The sequence below is a fragment of the Sipha flava genome, unplaced genomic scaffold, assembly GCF_003268045.1.
Source record: "Sipha flava isolate LNK unplaced genomic scaffold, YSA_version1 65_pilon_pilon, whole genome shotgun sequence".
NCBI classification, from domain to species: Eukaryota; Metazoa; Arthropoda; class Insecta; order Hemiptera; family Aphididae; genus Sipha; species Sipha flava.
The window spans coordinates 39510-63021 of NW_020273605.1; the positions used below are offsets into that span (position 1 = coordinate 39510).

Below are 23512 nucleotides of genomic sequence, written 5' to 3' on the forward strand. Positions count from 1 at the left end.
TTTAAGGAAATATATTTTCTGGTTATTTTATGTTTTTAAAACAATTTTGGTTTGATAAAATCTGTTTTTAATAATGATTCACAAGTGTGTATTGCATGTAAATTAAAAATAATGATTTCTATAACCTATTTCATAATTTATTTGTTTAAAAAATGTATTTAAGTGTATTTAAATTTAATATTTCGTATTTATTTGTATTTGTAAGGATTTTTTTTATTTAAGTATAAGATTATTCAATATAATTGATCATAAAATTAAGATTTTCATAAATTATTTTTATATGTTTAAAGTAATATATTACATAGATAATGTAAAACAGAAACTATGAAAATTGAAATAAAATCAACAATTGATGCAAAAAAAATTTACAATTTTATTAAAATAAAAATATAATAATAGTAATAATTGTAATAATAATGATAATAAAACACTTAATTTAGAATTGTTAAAAATTAAAAAAAAAATCTTTCTATGTTCCTTATATAATTAATTAAAAGTTAATTTTACTGCTAAAATATAGTAAAATATACTATATTTTTATATATTATACTATATTGACAAAGAAATATAAATGGATAAAATAATTAATAATATGTCATAATAATAAAAGAAAACAGTAAGGAAAATATTTTAATTAATTGGTATGTTCAACAGCTTACAGATTTGGACTGTAGCATACAAATCGGAATCAAAACATTTTTGACATTTGGAGCCAATACTCCAAGTAGGTCGCGTTGAAGGCAATACCATTTTACTCTTTTCCACTTTATGTGTCTTGTATTTTTTGCTCAGAGTATCCATCATGATTTTCAAGTCAACAGTGGCTGTTGGAATGTTTTTAATATACTACAACAAATACAAAATAAATTTAATTAAAATGAGTCTAAAATAGTAACAGTAATTTAATATTTTTTAAAAGCAATTTTTATCAAATATTTAAAATGAGAACAACTTTAAAAATGAATTCTTCTTCTTCTTTTTCTTTGCATTTTACCCAACTATTTGAGGTCAGCTACCCTTGTCCTAAATCTCTGCTCATCTCGATTATCTACATCCTCTACTTACACATCAACAACAACAACCCTCATATCATTCTCAATTGTATCCAACCATTTATTTAGGTTTTCCTTTCTCCCTCCAACGATTATTTTTATAACAGCTCTTACTGCTTTTGTTTCCTCTCACCTTATCACATTTCCAAACCATCTCAGTCTATTTTCTTTCACCTTGTCCACTATACGGATGCTACACCAATACTACCTCTTGTATATTCGTTGCTTACTCTATCTTTTCTTGTTATTCCATTCATCCATCTTAGCATTCTCATTTCCACAACATTCATATTCTGTTCTATTTTTCTGTCAATTGCCCAAACCTAAACTATATAGCATAGTTGAGTCTCACTATATTCCTGTAAAATTTAACTTTCTAGCTTATTAGGATTTTTTTATTGCATAAAACACTCGACGCTTCTCTACATTTCATCTTAATAAATTAATATAAAAAGTATATATATAATATAATAAATATATAAATTAAATAAATCTTAATAAGAATGAACATCATATGAACATTCACGTTATATCGTAAATAAAATATTAAAACTAATTATCATGGAATATATGGTATAACTAAATGTAAGAAAGAATTAGAAAGCTGGAAACAAATTATTCAAAAAGTAATTTATAATTATTATTACTAAGTAACAATGCCACAAAATATTAATAAGGTTATTGAAGTTCATAAATCATAATACTTAAAATACATTTATAGTACATATATATTATTCAAAATATAAAACAATTTCAGTGCAAAATGTAATTGTCAATGATTAAGTTAGAATTATAAGTATGTTTTTGATTTATTCAATTTCTAAATTTTAAAAATTTGACAAATATATATTACTTAAATAAGCAAAAAACTATAGTTTACCATAGTTAATGCTTAAAACAATAAAAACTATAATTTTATGAAACATTTATTTCAACTTTTAAATGATTTATTCATGGACAGCATAACACTCATTCACACAAAATGTAGTTGTTATATTAAAAAAAAAAAATGAATTATATATATATGTTACTGGTCATATGGATAAACCGGTATTTTGTAAAATGCCAAAAATCACTTGGCAATATACATAATACAAGCTTTACCTAGGTATTATGTATAATGCCAAACGTGGAGTAGGCAATATGATGAAAATAAACAAAATTGGGCATCGCCATTTACCTATAATTTTACTTATCATTTATAATAAATTTGCGTGTACGATTTAATGCAATAAAGATTAAGATTCTTTTACTACTATAATAATAATTCTGAGGTACAATATTGAACGTACTATTAATTTTATTATAATATCGTCATTTTCGTGTACGGTTATGGTGTTGAAACTATGGATACGAATTATATGACGTCAAATTTTTATAACAAACTACAATTTTTTTTAAAAATTAGATCTCTAATACTAGTTTTTTATTTGAGGAACAATATGAGTTGATAAAAATTCAATTCACAAGAATTAGCCAAAAGTTTTAAAAATGTATTTGTAAGTCCAAGTGTCAAAATAAAAGTGTATTTGCCTAAAAAATAGCATTTTATGCACATAAAAATGTCACTTTTCTACAACATGTTACAATAAGTAAATAATAGTTTAAGTAAAATATTTATATAATAGTAATAATATAATAATAGATAAAAATTAAATTTTGTCTGTAATATGAGTAGTATATAATAATTATAAGAATTTTAATATAATATAACATAAGATAAAATATTTTGTACTTTGTCGAAAAAAAGATTGGCATTTTGCATAAAGCCTGGGTATTTTATAAATCACCTAGGTGAAATGTAAAATAATATTGAAAATTATATAATTTATTTACATTGTCTAAAATGGGTCAGCAATTCGTATAATAACTAGGCATTTTGCAAAATATCTGAATAATCCATATTGCTAGTGATATATATATATATATATAAATACAAATAAATGACAAAAATCACTGTAATAACAAAAATATGAAATCCCTTTGCAACAAGAAAAATACAACAGATTGCAATACATCTTAAAAAAATACTTACAAGTTTCTTTTTAGGATCTTGTAAAGCTATCCAGAGCCATGTAGCAACTGAACAGTACAATTTATTGCTACAAATTTTACCACAGCATGTTTTTAACATCTTTATAAGATCTTTAACTATATCAGCATTAACAGTTCTCTGAAACAACATAATTCAAAAATATATATTTTAGAATGGTTTGTATACAAAATTTTGAAATTTAACAAATATAATAATTGTAATAAGTATAATTATTAATTCCTGTACTTACCACCCAAATATGCCATGAAGTTTCTTTGTATCTTAGTAAATTAATAAGAACACGAATTGCAGGTTCTCTGGCCTCAATACTAGGTTGTGACTGATTAGAATACTGCAAAAAGTGAAAAATGATGTCCACTATGATACCTTCAGCAGTTTTTAAACACAATTCTTTTGATAGTGATGTACAGATTTCTAAAAAATAAAATATTGCACTTAATAAATATTTGTGTACAATAGGTTAAAGAAATATTATTTTCAAGAATTAATTATCTTGAATTAAACATGGTTTTTGTTAGTTTGTACTGTAAAATCATTTTATTTCAAAACATATATATTTTATATTATGACATTTGAATGAAATTCTTCTGTAATATGTAATTTTTTTCATAAATCAAACATAAAAGATATTTATCCTTTTTTTTATAAACCCATTTATTAACAATGTGATAAAATATTGTATTAATTTTAACACGTTTACCAATTTACTAATGTTTGTTCATAATTTATTTTTATTTTTGTATTATAATAAAATTCAAAATATAGTTAAATACTAATATAATAATAATGGTAATCTAAATAATTTTTTCAATAAATAATATTCATATAACACTACCTAAATTCCAAAATACTGTAGTTAATTCTCGATAAGAATATTCGTTTTTCTTTTGTCGGTTTAAAACATCAACAGCGTCATTATGTCTCTTTCCCAATGTAAGAGCACCCTTTTTGGGTACTCGAATTGTTTCTCGTCTGCACTGATATTTTTTTCTTACACTATAGCCTCTCCATAGGGCCTATAAAACATTTCAATTGATTAGTGTTATTTATGAATTAAATCCATAATTCGCTAAAAAATTAAAGTATGTTTTTTTATGATTCATAATTACCTGTATCAATGTAGCTGCTCGCACAAGTTTAATTATTTGTAATTCATACTTGATCAGAGGTAATTTCTTTCTTACAAAATATCCTCTGACAGCTGCTTGAATTTTTAATGCAGCCATATTCTGCTTCTGTAAAAGTTTACGGTTCAACATCACGTTTCTGGTCCAACTTTGCAACTTAACAGCAGCTCGCATTTCCACATTTATTTCAAAGAGCAACGCATGACCAGCTAACAACTGTTTACACTGTGTGTATTCAAATCTTTAAAAAATATGACGTTTCCGAAAATTTTTGCAATCAAGCAATAAGGTAAGTTACTTTAGATTTATCAAAATGGTAGATAATAAAATATGAAAATATGTCCAAATCACAAGTAAGCTGAAGATTTTTTTAAATAAGCATAAGAAAACGTGCGTTCAAAGTACCTTGAGATAGTTGTCATGTGAGTTGCCATTTTACAGAAATAAAATGTTTTAAATAATTTAACTAAATTACATACCTCAAGAGCTTCCATTGAACGTTTTCGGCGAGTTTCCAAACTATTTTTCAGCTGAGGCCAATGTTTGAGTGCTAAATATCTCCGAACATAGGACTGTAGCAAAACTGAAGACTTTTTGAGATGCTCATATTGGCGTCTTTGTTTCACCATAGCCTTGTACGCTCTGTAATATCTTTGTAATGTGATTACGCTTTCTTTTTGAAGTAAATATTCTCTTTCAGCTAATTTCATTGCAACAATAGCTCGATATCTTGATTGTACTTTAATTACAGACTGTCTCAATTTCAAAAATCTTAAGCGTTCCTTAGTGGGTGGCAAAGATTGTCTCAAAAATTTTTTAATTATATTACTAGATGTTATTAATTTATTTTGGTAGGCTTTTAACACACATTTGGTTTCTGGCCATTTTTTGCGTACCAAGTATCCTCTAAAGTAGGCTTGTAATCTAATAGTAATTTTTTTTTTGTTTTCATAAATTTGCTTTTGTTGTTTCATAGCCATGTTGGCACGGAATTTTCGTTGAATTAAAATAACATTATTACGCAAGGTGCGATAATTCTTTACTTGTTTATTAACTCGGAATTTGGTTTGGACAGTAATTACAGCTCTTCTTAATTCAAGGAATCTTAAACGACTTTCAGTAGTTGGGAGATTTTTTCTCATCACCCTTTTAATTATATTGCTACAATTAATTAAATGTTGCCGATTGGCCATCAGTTCATTTTTTAAAGATATCCATTGTTTTCTAAAAATATATCCTCTGGCTACACTTTGCAATCTCAGGGTCATTATTTTAATTTGAAGATATTGTTTTCTCAGTTTTTGCATTTGTTTAGTGGCACGAAATTTTCTTTGTATAAATATGGTAGATTTTTTTAATCTGATGAATTTTATTTGGTCTTCTGTTACTGGAATATTTTTTCGCAGTGTTCTTTTTATGATATTACTACAATTTATTAAATAATTTTTATTCGCTTGTAATTTTATGCGTAATTCAGGCCATTGTTTTCGAATTATGTACCCTCTAACTATACTTTGAAGTTTGATTGTATTAGCTTTCATTTTGATGTATTTTTCTCTATCTTCTTTCATCATTTTTATAGCCCGAAATCTTCTCTGAAATACTATCGCAGCCGATTTAACTTGAATAAACTCCATCCTTTCTACTGAAACAGGTAAATTTTTTCTTAGGCATTTTTTAATAATGTTGCTGCAGTCAATTAAATGAGTTCTATTCTTTTGTAATTTATTTCGTAACTCTGGCCATTGTTTTCTCAGAAGATAACCTCTAACAATACTTTGTAATTTAATTGTAACAGTTTTCAGTAATAGGTAAAGTTTTCTTTGCTTCTTCATTTCTTGCTTAGCACGGAATCTGTTTTGCAAAACAATGGCAGAACTTTTTAGTCTGAGAAATTGAATGCGGTCTTCTGTAACTGGAAGATTCCTTCTCAAGGCTCGTTTAATAATGTTACTAGAGGTAATTAAATTCATTTTGTTTTTCTGCAGTTTACTATATAATGTAGGCCAATGTTTCCGTACAATGAAACCTCTTATTACAGCTTGTAGCTTAAGTGTACATATTTTAAGTTTTAAGTAGTATTTTTTCTGATCTATCATAGCTTGTTTGGCTCTGAATCTTCTTTGTAACACAATTGCATTTTTCTTTAAAATCAAAAAATCTTTCATCTGATTTTTCATCAAAATATTTGCCCTAAATTTTCTTTGAATTTTCAAAGTCATGAATATTAATTTTTTATAAAATAATTCATCTTCTGTGGGTGGCAGGTTTTTTCTCAATGAGCGTTTAATAATGTTGATGGCATTTATTCGCTTTATCTTATCATCTATAAGAAGCTTTTTAATAAGTGGCCAATTCTTTCTTATAATAAAACCACGATACACTTTTTGAATCAATAAAATAGACTGCTTGACTAGCAAAAATTGTTGTCGTTCTTTTTTCATTGCAATTTTTAATCTGAATTTTCTTTGAACAAATAAAGTCGTTCTTTTCAAAATTATAAATCGCTTTCGTTCTTCAGTTAATAATTTTAGTTTATTTTGAAGATATCGTTTAATTTTTGTTGAAGCCAAATGTAATTTCTGACGGTTTTCATTCAAATCTGCTTGTATACCTGGCCAGTATTTTCTGGTCAAATAACCACGAACACATGCCTGTATTTTAATAGCAGCTAAATTACGTTTGAAACTTTGTTTGGTTCTAATTCTTTTTAATATTACTAATTTAAGACTATTATTTCGCCACCAATGTTGAATCTTTAAGGCTGCATTGTTGTACCGAGGAGTTAGATACTTATAAATAATTTGCCAAAATAATGACAAAATTTTTTCTCTATGACCATTTACAATATCACGAGTGTTTATATTGCCTTCAATATTGATATGTTCAGATATTCTGGTTAAAGCCAAATTCACGTTATGTATTTTCTGCAATTTTGAAATGGCAGGAAGTCTCAGTTTTTGTGATAGCTGTTCACCTTTAAATAAAATTTCAACAACTCTAGTGATTCTGGTACCATCTCTCAAATCATTTAATGATTTGACAGCATAATTTACTTCATCCAAATGTGTTTGTTTATGAGTCAAGTTATAGTCAATATTACGCAAACGCCGAATTATGTCTCCGTGTGCAGTCACCATGTCAGCACAAAATCCCATTAGAAAGTCATAGCTACTCTGTAAAATAAAACTATGTTTTACAACAGAACTTTATACATAATATATAAATAAATTACTTTATAAGGTGAATCAATTTTGAATAGGCATGGATTATGTCTAATCAGATGTTGTTCTTTTGCACGATCCAAAAAATATATAAGCATTAGTATTTTTCTTAAAATAAATTTTTTCATGGCTATCTATAAAAACATAAAATTAATATAAATAAAGGTTTATCCGTCTACTATAACTATTTTTACTTACATTATATGAAGGAAAATTCACTTGAAGTACATTTGTTTTGGTAAATTTTTGTTTAACAAAATCATTATTAAACAAATGTTTACGTATAAACCAACCAATACCATCTAAGTCATTTGAACCGGGTTTTGTAAGTACAACTTGTCCGTATATAGCTTCTAGTCCAATTCGTAACCAAAGTGGGTTATAACATTTCAACAGATCAGTAATTTTTTTCTTTAAATCTAAATAAATAATTTATTAATATTATTTCTGACAAATTTAGCTTAAAAAGCTTACTTAAATCTAAATGTATTTGTCGATCATCACGAACTGTAATGAGATCTTTTTCAATTGATACAGTCAATTTTGATAAAACGGTTGCCACATTTGTAGATGTAATAAGATTAGATGTTGCTTTGCGTAATGCACTCCATTGTTGTGGTGATTGTCTATATATTTGTGCCACAAATAAATCTTTTTGAGTAGCAAGTTGCAGAGGCTTATTTCTATGGTTTGTCTGAGATGCTTCGACCCAAGCTTCAGCTGCTTGTTCTAGGTCATCTGATTGTTCTTCATCAGCTAATTTATCAGTAGGCATAAGTAATGCATTTAACCATCGAATCATATCAGACTCTTGTCTGTCAAGCCACTCAGTTTCATAATATTGAGACCTAAAATATAATTATCTTTTACTATGAGAATAAAAACAGTTTTTGTTTTAATGTTCAATTAAATTTAATAAAATGAAACAAATTGTTAAATGTTTACATTCAATTGAAAATAAGGTAAGATTTTTGCATACATTTTTAAAAATGGATCCTCAGCATTATTAAAATACACAAGTTCTGGATTAGCTAAGCATTTAAGGTACTGGTCACACTTATCTAGTTTTGGAGTTCTTAATCGCTTTGTTCGTGGACTAAGAAAACCTTAAAAAGATAATTGAATAAGTAAAATTAATTGTTTTTTTAATTTACTATTTTATAAAAAATAATTTGAGAAATTTATACATTGAAATTAATGTAAGTATACTTTGAATTAAATAAATAAATTAGATTTACTTACTATGTTGTTTCAATTTATTCTTTAAAATTAAAGATTTTGGGCTACATTTGTAATAAGGAGAATTTTTAATAACAAATGAAGGTCTCTTAGATTTTTTACTGCTTGGTGTGATTCCTGAAATTACTAAAAAATAATAAAACTATACAATGTACTATTAAATATTTTATAGAACTATTGTGTGTTTATACTTGAATGATGAAGAGTTGTATGTCCAGTTGACCATTCTTGTTGTTTTAAGTTAAAATTTTGTTCAATATTTATAGGTGTTATAACCGATCCAGGATTGACATCTTTAATAAACGTTACACCATCTTTATTTGTATCATTTTTGAGTGGATCTTCAAATTTATTACAAAGATTTACTGAGATTCTTTTGGGTTTTCTTTCATCAGGAGTAAAAGTTTTAGCTCCAGTAGATGCTTCGATTGGCTTAAATGGCGATGGACTAAATGAAGCAAAAGCTAAATTATTGTCATTTTTTTTACATTTTTTAGTAGTACTAAATGGAGAAAGCAAATTTTTAGTATTTTTTAATGGTGTTAAATAAAAGTCATTAAATGGAGACTTGTTGCTATCTATAATCTGCAGTGATCCGTCTAATGAATCATTACTCATTATACTACGGTTCATATTTAGATTATGAACTTCAAAGTGATTATTGATATCATGATCTTGAAATTTTTTATTTGAATACTTAAAATTATGTTCTATTATGTTAGAACAAATGTCTTCATCAAAAATTTTATTCGCCAATTCAGCATAATTTTCCTTATCGTTAATTAAAAAGGTTTCTCGTCTAATCTCTTGATCAATGGACGATTCTGGACAGTGAAGCTTAGATTTTTTTTTATCATTTTTTCCTAAGATAATTCTTTCTGATTTATAATTTGTAACTTTAGTTTTATTCAAAGTAATTTTTTTCTGACCACAATTTAATTGTTTTCTTATTAAGTTTGAGTTTTTTGACTTGGAATATGTTATAGAAGCGCCCTAAAACATATTAATAAGTATTATATTTTGATATTAATTACGACATACAAAGTAGCTATACTGCAAGAAAATTACCTTTAATTTTTTATTTAATGTATCAATGCAATTTCCCATAATAACAAAATCATATTTTATGTTGCTATCCTTTTGTTCCAATTTAATTGTTTTACGCATATTTCCATATACTAATGGCTGCCAAGTGATTGATAGTTCATGTTGTGAATGTGGTTGTAGAGTAAAATCATAAATATTAAAACGTATACCATCACTTAAATGAGGTAAAGCAAACTAAAATAATACAATTGATGGATTTTAAATAACATAATAAAAAAAAAAAAGAAAAAAGATAATATAAATTATTAACCTGTCTTGGTTTATCAAGTGGGTTAATGACTGTTAGAAATCTAACAGCTTCTTCTTTAATTTTAACATTGGCAAATTCTATTTGAGTCTGCTTTTGGAATGGTGCTAATATCATATTATAGCTGAATACTGTATTTATATCGTCATCATTTGATTTAATTTTAACTGGGGGAGAAAATTCAACCTAAAAGCATTTAAATATATTATAAAACAATTATATTTACCACTTTATATTAAAAATTTAAATTAAGAAAATTAAAAGTTCTTAAATATCATAAAATAGTGATATTAACAAAGCATAATTAATTTAATTAGTTTGAGTTCAACATAGAAAATGTATCTCTCGACTTACATTTGAGTTATCATATTGAAAAATAATATATTCTTATAAGGCAAAACTAAAATAGCTAATTGTTTATACTGTTTCAAAAAGTACTTTATACTATTTCAAATAGTGCATAAAAATAACATTTAATAAATACAGATAAAACTAAATTTTCATTTGAAAAATTCATTAAAAGATTCATTATATTACACTTTTTCTACACTCTAAAATTTAAAACCAAAAGAATGAATTTTTAGTTATTTCAACTGTAATGTTCTTATTGTAGAATAATAATTTAAACAATTAAATATTATAAATCATTTCCATTAATTAATATGGGTATTACATAAATGAAAATAATTCAGAGTAAAATATTCATTATAATAATACTTTTAGGTCCTAGGGATTTATTTATAACATATGCTAAATGCATATAAATAACATAACAAAAAATATTTTTAGAAATAAGTAAATTTTATAGTTAAAAGTATAATAGAAATAATGTGGATTTAAAAGTAATTACTGTTCAGAGAAAATGCAATAAAGAAAATAGTTGACTCTAAATAGTTGCAGCCCGAAATTATTATCAACATAACAGTCCTAACAGAGGGAAAGAGAGTAACATTACTACATAAATGCTGTTTCCGCTGCATCAATAATACAAATAAACGCAATACTCACGACGAACTTAGACATCGTGACAAGTGACTGACGATCGTTGATATGAGGGAAAACGATCCGGAAGACGCAGTTCTAGTTCTGGCTTCAGGGCAACTCAGAGACCAACGAGCACGGACCGGACGTGCATGAACTGCATTGGACGATAGCACGAAAACAACTTGACATACGAAATATTTACGTATCTGTATCAATCTAAGATGATATGTTATGGAGGTTACGAACGCATGAGGTCGTAAACGAGAAGAAACGAAAAAATAAACATTCGAAACGTACTTCGAACCACGGAAAAAATCGGACTGACGATTCTGAAAAAAACCGTTAAAAATATTGCCGTTGTTGTCAGTAAACCAACGAATCACAGATATCATCTGTTCCTCGCTCACCAACACTCCATCCATCAAGTGATCGAATGGTCGGTGGGAGAGAAGGTGGCTTCCAGTGTGACCAACAAACACGTTAGAACAACGGATCGCGGTTATCACATTACGACTGTGTTGTCTAAGATTGTCCCCACAATTTGATAAATGCGACGACGAGATTATACTCATATCACCTATTCACATCAAACACGATTTAATCTTGCAAGCAATTATTGCCAATTGATTTTTAAAATCCCGTCGTGATCATTCAAAAAATTATTATTACCATATTTTGTCTTCTATTTCTGAAGCGTTGGTTGTTTTTTGTTTGTGTCGATTACGCTTATTTTATTAGCTCACGACGAGCACAGTAAATACAACAATTAAGGATATTGCTTGAATTTTATAAATTACATATTCTTCCTCGCACTGATTGTACGTCAAATCCATCATTTATAATGTTTAAAAACGAATTCCGTGTTAAATCAAGTACTCCACTAAAAGGCGCCGAACAGTAAGTGTTAACCGTTGGGTGTTACTAGGATTTCTGTTAATTCACTCCTTATGTTTTAGAAAGAAGCTGAAATCTACTGTCTGCAAATGCTTTAATTTATCCAATGAAGCTTTGGATGAATTTTTAAACCATAAACAATTAACACTGTTGAAAGCAATAACGATTTCTAATGACATAGTAAAAATATTCTGTGCACAAGATGTCGCAATAGTTTTTGAATTTAAAGGAAAATATTATCCAACGCTGTTTATGATTTGGACATTTCCTCAAATTCTTCCTCGGTTGAAATCAGACAATAATTTATATTCCAAACTTAAAACATCAACAGACTTAACAGTAAAAGACTTAAATTCTATAACTCATGAGATAAATAATGATCATGTCCTAACATCATTACCTGTTGATCAGTGTGTAAGTTTGTGCACAAACTCTTGTCAAAAAATTCTTGGTATAGGAAACTTAATTATGGATGGTAATTCAATAAAAGAACAAGAGCCAAACCGAAATAAATGTTTGAAAGTAATGCATTATTATGGCGACGAACTTTATAAATCTCATATATTGCAAATAATACCTGATGTAATTTCAAGTATGGAACGTGAATTTGTCAATGCTCCTGAAATAAATAATGGTCTACAAATTCAATCTGAAGATAATCAAACTATTGTTGAAAAAATGGATGAATTATTTATGACTTGTTCATTAAAAGCATTGAAACATTCTATTACAAAAGAAATGTTGCCAATTTTAGCTAGTACGTTTTATAAGAAGTATGTTATGTCATTTTGTCCAGAAGGAATAGAATTAGATATAAAAAAAACCAGTTTCAAAAAGTTATCTACTTTTTTACAATTATTGGATAAAGAAGGTATAATAAAATTTAATATTGGTAGTAATGGCATTGCTGAAATAGTTCGTATTATTCATACTAATAGTAGGTTTCAAGATGCAAACCTTGAAGATAATACAGAAAAAGAAAATGTTGATCAGTTTTCACCTCCAGTAAAAGAAATCTATGTAGTAACACCAGGATTACATCCCATATTTTCAGAATTTCTTTGTCGGTAAAATTATTTACTTTTTAGTTGTTGATTAAACGTTTTTTGTTGTGTTTTAATTATTTATATACTTTTTGTTATGTTATAGTAAAGGAGATGAACTATCAGTATCATCTATTCGAAGATATGTTACAGAATACATAAAAAAACATGAGTTGCAAGATAGCACAAATCCTTCGTACGTATTTTTATAATTTTTGGCTATCTAAGTAAAACTGTATTTTATACAACTGAACCATATTAATTTTTAGTTTTTTATCTATAAATTATAAACATGATTTAAAATTTTGATAAATTTAAAATGAAACATAATAAGGTTTTCATTCTTAATAATATATTCTTCAATTTTTTTTAATATTCTACATACTTAATCTAATTTATAAGACTAGGAAAAAATCAGTTTACATTAAATCGTTATTATTAGATATATTCATGTATTTAATTATATGTTTATATTTTTTTAATTTATATAATAGACCAATTTTCATAACAAAAATCCACATATAGTGTATAAATTAATTAATAAAAATAATCATAATTTTTGAATTATGAAGTATTTACTAACTATGAATTTATGTTGTTTTACCACTATAAAATGTTTATTATTTTTAACTGGGTAGAACAAAAGTGCAAAAAATACATTTGTGCATTAAATATTTGATAAATTTTGTGTAATGTTTTAAACTTCACTATATTTACAAGTACTGATGTTAGATTGATTTAAAGAAAAATAGGATTTATTAAAAATATAATATTTTCGTCAAATTTTAATTTTTGTATTTAGCAATATTCTATATGTTCTAAATGAAAAATAATTGTTTAAACTTTTAATATGTTGAATTCATATTTAATTTCAAATATTTTTTTAGTATGGTAAATACAAATGATGTCTTAAAAAAAATTCTATCTCAAAGAAAAGACAAATCATCAATATCTTTTAAAGAATTAATTGAAGAAATAACCAAATTAATGCATAGAACTGAAATTGCTGTCCTTAATACTGAAACAAAGAAGAACTTAAAGAAAAAAATTAATAATATTGAAATGACTGTCAATAACAGAAGTGGAAATAAAAAGGTACATTTATTCATTTATCATTCTATTAAATACTAAAAATTAGTATTGGAAAACCACTTCTTAAAAAAATATTTTATTATTTTTATTTAGTACCTAAAATATTACTGTATAACTTAATATCAACTTACTGAGTATATACATACATATCAACAAACTATTTTTCATATTTATTTTATTATTTTTGAATTTATAAATACCTGCACTATATATAATATTGTATAACTATATGTTTAAATTATTTATTAATATCAAACATAATTTTTCATATCACCATTAAACTGTTTTTTATCAATATTACAGGTAACTTTAGTCAATAATTTAGAGTTATATGGTATTGATGTTATAAAATTCAGTAAAGAATGTCAACATGGTGTGGCTGCTAGTACAACTATCAATGATATTCCAAGTGCACAAAATAGACAAGTTCAAATTCAGGGTTCTCAAATTCTTTTTGTTTACAAATTATTAACAGGCAAGTATTTAATAACAGAATTACTTATTATTTAAAGATTTTAATATTAAGAATATGTAATTTAACATCAACATTTTTCTTAAATGAATTGTGATTTTGATATGAATTATATGATAAAAAAAGTACAAATTAAAAAAAAACTTTTTAACTACTAATTATTATTTATTAAGCTTTTATGAAACTTAAAATAGTTTTTTTAATTAACATGTTTCAAAATAAGGTCATCAATCTTTTTGAATGTTAATACTTTATACAAACTTTAATAATAATGAAAATAAAAAAATTTATAATTTAATGATATTTATGAATTATACATATAAATTAATTTTATTATTTTAAAAACATCTTAATATGAAACAAGTTAATTAATTTATAAAATTTGTAAAATATATCCTTGTCAAACGTATAAAATCATTTATCAAACAAATTACTTATTTTACAAAATATAAGTTGTTTAAATTTGGATTTAATACTTAATTTTCTTTTTCAGATCAATATAAAATTCCTGTTAAATTCATTAGAGGACATGAAAATTATTTAAAGAAACCAAAAAAATAATTTGTTTTTTAGAAATCTTATTGTTAACATAATTTATTTAATTAAAAATTTTAAATGTTTTTATGATATATTAGTTATTTTCATCCTTCAAATAGAATCTATATTTAGGAGTTTTTGACAAAATATTTTTTAAAAAGTGGAAAATAAGTTGTAATATATATTACTTATTACAAGGACTTACCGTTTCTGTTTATATTACCCTCAGTGTTGTGCAAATAGTTAAATTTATCTAGATGCTTCATATAGATAACAACTTTGTGTATTTATTTTATTTAGATAAAAACAAAAATTGATATCTTATTTTCATCTAGATGAAAATGATTGGTATCTAGATTATTCACTAAAAGCGTAGTCTGTACTTAAAGTCCATGTAAGTATGATATATGTACTCGTATACGATTATAATTTTAGCTTAAAACAGGATAATTTAATGAATTCACAAACATTGAAGTATTTGAATTAAAAATAGAGCTTGAATTATTTAATCAATATGTTGTTATCGAAAAAATATTTTTAAAGTACAAACAACTCTTCCTTCATCAGCACCAGTACATAGGTTGTGAAGTGGTGCTCTTCAAGTCTTACCATCAAGGCGAAACTGTCTCAGTGATTCAACTTTTGAAAATCTTCTGTGTTGTTAAACTTGAAAGTACTTATTATTTGTTTATTTTTATATTGAAGATAAAATTCATTGTATTTAATTGTTTTTGTTAATAACTAATTAATTTTATTAAAAATATATCTAACTTCTCTTTTTAATAATAAATACTGTTCAAGGAAACTTGTTCAAACATTATTTATTATGTTTGTACTATATATTAAAGTCTTTAGTCATTCATGGTCTCATATCAACAGCGATACAATTTCGCATGTGATTAATAATTTATATATATTTTTATGAATAAAAAAAAAAATAAACATTATAGTATGTTACAAATAATTTGTGCGGTATTACACCATTTAACTTCAAAACTTGATGAAATTTAGGATTTTGTAATTTAAATATGTAATATTTTGAAACCAATTCTTGCAAAAAAATTTGTATTCCCTTCAAACTAAAAAATGTTTATAGTATGAGTTGGTTATATATCAGTTGTATTATTTTATACTTATCTAAGGTGCTTATATATTATGTTGCCTTTATATTAATTAAAAACTTCTTAAAAGAAAAACCTTTTGTTGTTTTTAATTTTAGTTAAAATTGTTATAATATGTAAAATTTATCTAATTTTTATCTAGATAAAAAAATTTTTATTTATCTATATCTAGATACATTAATTGTTTACCCAAGTCATATCTAACACTGATTACACTTTCATAATTAGGTATTAAATTTATTTAAATCATTACTAGTCAAAGCACTTTCATTATCACTACTACTCTTAGATACAATTTGCAGTAGTTATTTATATAAGACATTTATTGAGAAGAGATCAAATAAAGTGACTCATAATAGTCACAGTTTAACTTTTTACTGCAGGTAAATATTAATTAGAAATAATTAATATATGTTTCTTGAGCAAAATAAATATTCATAATAATAATTAAATTATTTTCAAACATACTTTATAATTAATGTATCTATTTATATTTTATATACTTACAGTAAGGAGAAAACCACACTAACTATTTAGTATTCTCAACATTTAAATAAAATATATTTAAAAATTCTATTCTTTATTGAATAAAAATACAATAACTAGAAGTAATTAAAGTAGAGTAAAATAATGTTCATACAGTTAAAAATATTATTATATGTATATTGGATGGTAAAATAAGTACTTGTTACAAGTCCATAATTATTTTTAAGTCTAAGGCCGTTTGCACACAGTCCGATAAAATCGAACGATATTATTGGTGATTGTGTCGGATACACCAATAATACGTTATTTTAAATCAATCGTTTACACACTAGTTCCGATCCGATAAAATATCTATTTTTAATTCACCGATATCGTTGTGCATGTCGGACAAACGACCAAAATCGGACGATACTTTATCGGTCCGGTTTTAATGATTACTGAAAATAAATGGTTCGTTTGCACACTCGTCGATATTATCGGAATAATAAAATAAAATGTAGTTTTAATTCCTCGCATGTATCTAATAGGAACTTTCAATATTTAAGTATTTTAAATTTTGAAAAATGAGTTACTTTCCCTACGACGTGCCAACTCTAATTGAATTAGTAGAATCAAGACCATGTCTTTGGGATAAAACAACAAATGAATATAAAGTTTTTGTTTAATGTGTAATACTGCTAAGAGGGCGATTTTCTTTTTAGAATTCATTTTAAATTATTAAACACTAGAAATGGTAAGAAATGCCTGACAGATAAAAGCCTAATAACCGTAATAATATGATTTTTATTCTTTTATCGGACCGATAATTTTGACTAATGTGCAAAATATATCCGATATTATTATCGTTACCGATATTATCGGACTGTGTGCAAACAGCCTTAGGCCGTTTGCACACACACCGATAAAATCGGAACCGGAGCCGGCGCCGGTACCGGTACCGGTTGTTCGCTTTTTTCACACATACCGGTAAAACCTAAGCCGGTGCCGGTTTCATTTCACACACTACGAGAAAACCATGTTAAACAGTTTTTGTATTCACTAGGGTAAAGTCGTATTTTAGTTATTTTCTCTGTTGTTTTCAACAATGTGTGCTGCTCTTAACAAACGCCATCTGTTTGGGCTACTGTACCTTCGAAGGAAGTATCGAAGAGGCAAAATTAAAAGACGATATTGGATTCATCCTATATTAAGTGTAAGGTACTTGGAAGGAAGTTTTTACACCCTTTATGAAAAACTCAGAGAAGACCAAAATAAATTTTTTAACTATTTTCGTATGAGTTCTTCTACTTTTGATTTTCTGGTAGAACGACTATATATTAGTATAAAACATCAGGATACTCCAATGCGAGCATGTGTTCCTCCGAAAGAAATGATTGCGGTAACTATAAGGTAAGTGAAAAATAAATACATTTAACATGTATATTTTTTCAATAACAAAATCTTTTATTTATTTTATAAAATGTATACATTAATTTATTTATTTCATACATGATTTAAATTAGTATATTATGAATTAAGATATAATAATAAAATAGTATTTAGTATCTATATAGTGTAATAAAACTGAGTGTTTCGTATTAAAATCTAACTATAATTAAAATTCATGGTGAATATAGTGTGGATGGCCCGGGTGAATTTATTTTAGAATTAAGAAAAGATGTCTGGGTTAACGGCGGTTAACTTTCATCCAAATGATAAGTTTGTTGTGTAAACTGATGTTGACTATCAAGAATTAAATTAGTTTGTTGATCATTGTGATAAGAGTTGGAAAATGTAGAAGGCTGAAATAAATATGGCGTGGAAGAACTAGAAGTTGATCTAGAAGTGATCGTCGATGGAGGGTGGTTATTTGCACGCCTGTTAATATCTTTTATTAATTGTAACACATTCATGCGAAAATCTAGTTTATCCTCGTCTGACATTTTTCTCACAGAAGGTGTGATTGAAATAAAAAATGCTTCATCTTCGTCAGGGGGATTTTCCAGAGCTTTCAAAATTTGTCTGTCAATGTCTTCTTGGCGTTCTTGCAACCGAGCTTTTTTGGGAAAGTTACGTTTATCATTTTGTACTACACTAAAATTTTGCTGAGATTGTATTTCTATGTTACTTTCTGATTCTCTTATGTCATGATCTTCATTTAAGAGGGAGTACTTATCATGTTGGGTATCATCTATACTTGACTCAGTATCATCTGATTGTACCACTTTTAACAAGAATGTTAAATGGTCATGGTATAAATATTTTTTAGAAGTGCTTTAGCCAGATTTTTTTTTTAAAGATTTAACAAAAGCGTCGCGAATATTTTGCCATTTTCCATTGATTATTTCCCCTAAAAAAATTGAAATAAATACTATAAAAAATATGTTTATTTACACCGATAATTTTTTTTTTTTTTTTTTAATCGGAAAATTACACAATTTTTAATAACCATTTTATCTTCATTTTTATTTTAAGGTACCTTGCTTCTGGATCAACATTTACTGACCTTCATTACTACTTCAGATTAGGCATAAGCACAATCAGTAAAATTGTTCGTTTAATTTGCCACTTCTTGTGGGTTATACTAAAAAACGAATTACTTCCACAACCAACAGAAGAAAATTGGCAAAAAATAGCAAGAGATTTTAAAAAAACCGCTCAATTTCCAAACTGTCTGGGCTGTGTGGATGGGAAACATATAAGAGTAAATAGATTTCCACAAAGTGGGTCAATGAATCTAAATTACAAAGGATATTTTTCTATTGTTCTTATGGCGGTGGCCGATTCAAATTATAAATTCACCTATGTAGACATTGGAGCTTATGGTAAAGATTGTGACTCATCAGTGTTTCAGCGTACTATTTTTTTTGAGTTAATGACGAGTAATCAATTAAAAATACCAGCGCCATGCCCTATAGATTCAACTAGTAATATACATTTTCCATTTGTACTTGTAGCAGATGAAGCATTTGGGCTATCCGAACATTTAATGAGACCTTATGCCGGGCATAATCTTACAGAAAAAAAAAGAGTTTTTAATTACCGTTTAAGTCGGGCCAGAAGATATGTCGAATGCGCTTTCGGTATTTTAGCTAATAAGTGGAGAATTTTACATAGGGCACTTAATGTATCAAAAAAGTTTTCGAAAGACATAGTAAAAGCATGTGTTATTTTACATAATTTAGTTAGAACAAAGGATTCACAAATATATGACATCGATGTTTATGAAACTAGAACGCTGCAAGATTTACCTAGAGCTTTATGTAATAGATCATCAAGAACTGCAAATGATTTAAGGGATCGTTTTGCAGACTACTTTGTGAGCACAGAAGGATCGTTGCCATGGCAATTGAAAAAAATTTGAGTTAATACTAATTATATCTACATTATTATTTTAACTTATAAATAAAATATTTAAGGAAATTATTATTTATTGAAATATTATAAATTAAAAATAAGATTATAAAACTACTTTATTACTTAAATATATAAATTACCTATTTTTAATTGTTCCTTTTTGTCTTTGTGTACAAAATCTTCTTCAAAAAATGTATACACTTCATTCCAGGCTTTTTGTTTTTCAATTCTATCTTTAAATCCATCTGTTGTCTTATCCCACAAACAAGGCTTACTTTCTACGAGCTCAATTAAAGTGACAATGTCGTACTTAAACAATTTAGTCATTTTTGGTAAAATGTACGTACTATGTACCACAACGAGATTGATGTCAATACTAAACTAAACTATGAGAGTTTATTAAAGTAATATCATACGACAGAATATCATATATATCATATCAATATAATTATTTTTTAGGTTTCCGACGGTACCGACAAGACCTGTGCCGACCTGTGTGTACACGTTTGTATAAGAAAACATTGAAATCGATAATTCGGAGATCAGTCCGGCATTCGAATTATCGAATTCAACGCCGACTGCGTATTCCGGAATCGTCCACCGGACCGACAAATTTACCGGTCCGGTCTATGTGTGAAAGCACTAACTTAATTACATTGCATCCGGCACCGGCGCCGGCTCCGGTGCCGATTTTATCGGTGTGTGTGCAAACGGCCTTAGAGATATTAAAATAATAGTGCCAACATTTTCTTATTATGTATTACTAAGTTATTATTTTACGCTTGGGCAATAATTTATTATCAAAGCTTGTTTATGGAATAAACGGAAGGCGCAAACGCCATCAGACCATAATCTCAGCATAGCCTTTACATATCAACTATACAGCGGCTGATTGGCTAAACATTTTGGCCCAGAAAATTACCGTATAACCGGCTCACCATCCAATAATAATAATTTTCCATAAAAGTCTCCTTTATTCATGGATTAAATGCTCATAGAATTTTTTACATCACATTTACACAATTAACTATATGTGGTTTTTATCACAATCTTACAATGAAATACAATATACTTAAATAAATAATTTTTTGAAATAATTTTTAATGCAAGTATATTTTGTTATAATACGACTACCGGCCCACAAATAATTGTAATTATACGTAATTGTAATTGTTATTATTATTATTGTAATTATTAATCGTAATTGTACGGAATAAATTTATAATATTTATAGTATAATTAAAAACTAAAATATTTTTTTTAAAAGAATATATTATTGTGAAACCTTTTTTGATACTTAAAGACATACCATATTTTATACACCATTGGTGAAAATAATTTAGATCATCTTGAAAATTAATAGAATCCTCAATAGTATTAATTTGTTTGTATAATTTAGTAGTATTAGCAAGTATTAGACAATGCGAATGTTTTATAATCTTAAAAATATTATTTATTAAAAAGAAAATAATAATGGTGGTAAATGATCTTCTTGGAGGAGACTAGATATTTCAATTAAATCTGGTTTACAATTTTTATATTTTAATAATTAAGTACAATTTATATAAACATATGGTATATGTTTATATATATATATATGGTATATGTTTATATATATATATATATATATATATATATATATATATATATATATATATAGGTATATATATATAAAATACAAGTAATTTTTAAAACCAAAATGTATTGACAAATTTGATGAGATAGTTATGGAATATGATTCATATCATTATATTATAAAAAATATAAATATTACATTATTTAATTTTAAAATAAACTATTAATTTCGAATACAACACATAAACTTAATAATTAATTAGTTAATTTTTAATATTTTTATTCTTAAGTTATTGGTATTGTGGTTTAAAAATTTAATAATCTCAGCATAAAACTTGGAACTTAGCTTAAAGGTTTGGTTTTGATTCTACAAGAATAACAGAAATTAACAGAATTAACCTTGGGTTTAAATATCTAATCCAATTAAAACCATGGTTAATCACAAATACTGTCGCTTTTATTTTTTCATTTCAATAATAAGAACTAATTTAATCTTAAATATATTTTGGAAAAATAATATGTGTAATTAAAATTAAAACTTATTATACAATAAATTTTAAGTTAGTCAAATGTTTTTTTTTTTTTTTTGTATTTTAGTTAGGTATTATCATACTTTAATAAATATAATAAATATATAATATAAATATAATAAAAATCAAATCTGTATGTAACTAGTCATACTTAAAAAACAACATTTATTATTTATCTGATACATATGCATACTCTGCAATATATAGATTTATTTTTAAATATAGATATATTAGTAATAATACCTATATTACATAATTTAATTATAACTTAATTTACTAGAAAATATAAATTAAATTTAAAAATCGCTATTTCTAAATAAATTGAAACATGATGCATTTTTTATCTGTAAAAAAAAAATGAAAAATTTTACCTCCCATTTTTTTGTAATATTTATAAAAAATATATCATTTTTTTCTTATTTTTTATTTTTTTGTAATATATATATACTTGTATAGGTAATATATTGTATTATTATTGTATTTTTTATAATATTATACAGTCACTTTATTTTTAGCAACATTTAAAAATACGCTACTGGTCTTACATGTATTTATATTTGTATGTAAACCAATACGCTTACACAAACCACACCCATATTAAAATAATAACGCTTTACCATTTATTCATTTACCTTATAATTCCTTGGCCAATTTGAACGAATTGCAATTTAGAAGTACCTACAACTATTTATAATATTTTATTGTAGATGAATATTTCATGTTTTCTAGTACCTACCAAATCAAAAATAACTAGATATCCGATTATGCATCTAAATCGCGGGTTAGGATAATCGGTTTTCTACATTTTAATATTATTTTTATTATTATTATTATTATTATTATAGGTAGTAGTGCTATATAATCAGCCAACCGTTTGAATCATCTACCGACAAAAGAGACAAATCACCGAAACAATCAACTATAATTAAAAAGGAAAAATACATTTTCAGAAAAATTGATGAGAATTTAGCAACCTTAATTCGTTTTAATTGTATCGGGCGTGTCTATGTGTGTGTGTGTGTGTATTATGGTATACAATACATATAGAGAGATGGTACATTTCCTACACTTCTGGAAAGCGTTTCTTCATACGTAAACACGTCAATTCAATTACTATAAATCGCTAATTGCGATTGTATTTCGAGACTTTTAATGAAAATGTTGTGTTTGACGTCGTTTTCTTCGGTTTTTTTTTCTTTCACTTTGCAGACCCCTAAATTACACATTGATTTCATAATATACTATTATTAAGTAAGTTACATGTATACATATACATTTACAGGTATTCGATGACGCGTTGATACGTTAAAGGGGCTCGGAATGTGATCTCTTCCGGGAAAGGAGGAGGGGCTGTACACTCCAGGACTACTGTACGTCAGTGTCCTCGGTA

General features: G+C 26.1%; 3 protein-coding genes across 7 annotated transcripts; 2 read left to right on the forward strand and 1 right to left on the reverse strand.

The window, feature by feature from the left end:
* Window positions 1–566: 566 nt before the first annotated feature.
* LOC112691702 (protein abnormal spindle-like) lies at window positions 567–11445 on the reverse strand. 5 transcript variants are annotated; one of them, XM_025566065.1, is made up of 15 exons: window positions 11061–11443; window positions 10056–10238; window positions 9767–9979; window positions 8890–9691; window positions 8702–8815; window positions 8439–8565; window positions 7934–8307; window positions 7658–7878; window positions 7471–7593; window positions 4715–7411; window positions 4218–4460; window positions 3944–4124; window positions 3338–3522; window positions 3088–3225; window positions 567–846 (listed from the first exon to the last, which is right to left on the reverse strand). In XM_025566065.1, the coding sequence occupies exons 1-15, from the start codon at window positions 11073–11075 to the stop codon at window positions 631–633; spliced, it is 5832 nt and encodes a 1943-aa protein (XP_025421850.1). In that variant the 5' UTR covers window positions 11076–11443; the 3' UTR covers window positions 567–630. The 5 variants fall into 5 exon arrangements, with proteins under 5 accessions (XP_025421850.1, XP_025421849.1, XP_025421853.1 ...); XM_025566064.1 differs by having other exon boundaries at window positions 8702–8824; window positions 11061–11442; XM_025566068.1 differs by having other exon boundaries at window positions 4218–4343; window positions 11061–11441.
* Window positions 11446–11597: 152 nt separating this feature from the next.
* LOC112691703 (eukaryotic translation initiation factor 2D) lies at window positions 11598–15274 on the forward strand. The gene is made up of 6 exons (XM_025566069.1): window positions 11598–11933; window positions 11993–12997; window positions 13080–13169; window positions 13861–14068; window positions 14369–14540; window positions 15031–15274. The coding sequence occupies exons 1-6, from the start codon at window positions 11878–11880 to the stop codon at window positions 15096–15098; spliced, it is 1599 nt and encodes a 532-aa protein (XP_025421854.1). The 5' UTR covers window positions 11598–11877; the 3' UTR covers window positions 15099–15274.
* A 3891-nt stretch (window positions 15275–19165) lies between these two features.
* LOC112691604 (protein ALP1-like) lies at window positions 19166–20024 on the forward strand. The gene has a single exon (XM_025565915.1). It carries the CDS (start codon window positions 19392–19394, stop codon window positions 20022–20024), a length of 633 nt encoding a protein of 210 aa, XP_025421700.1. The 5' UTR covers window positions 19166–19391.
* Window positions 20025–23512: the final 3488 nt, after the last annotated feature.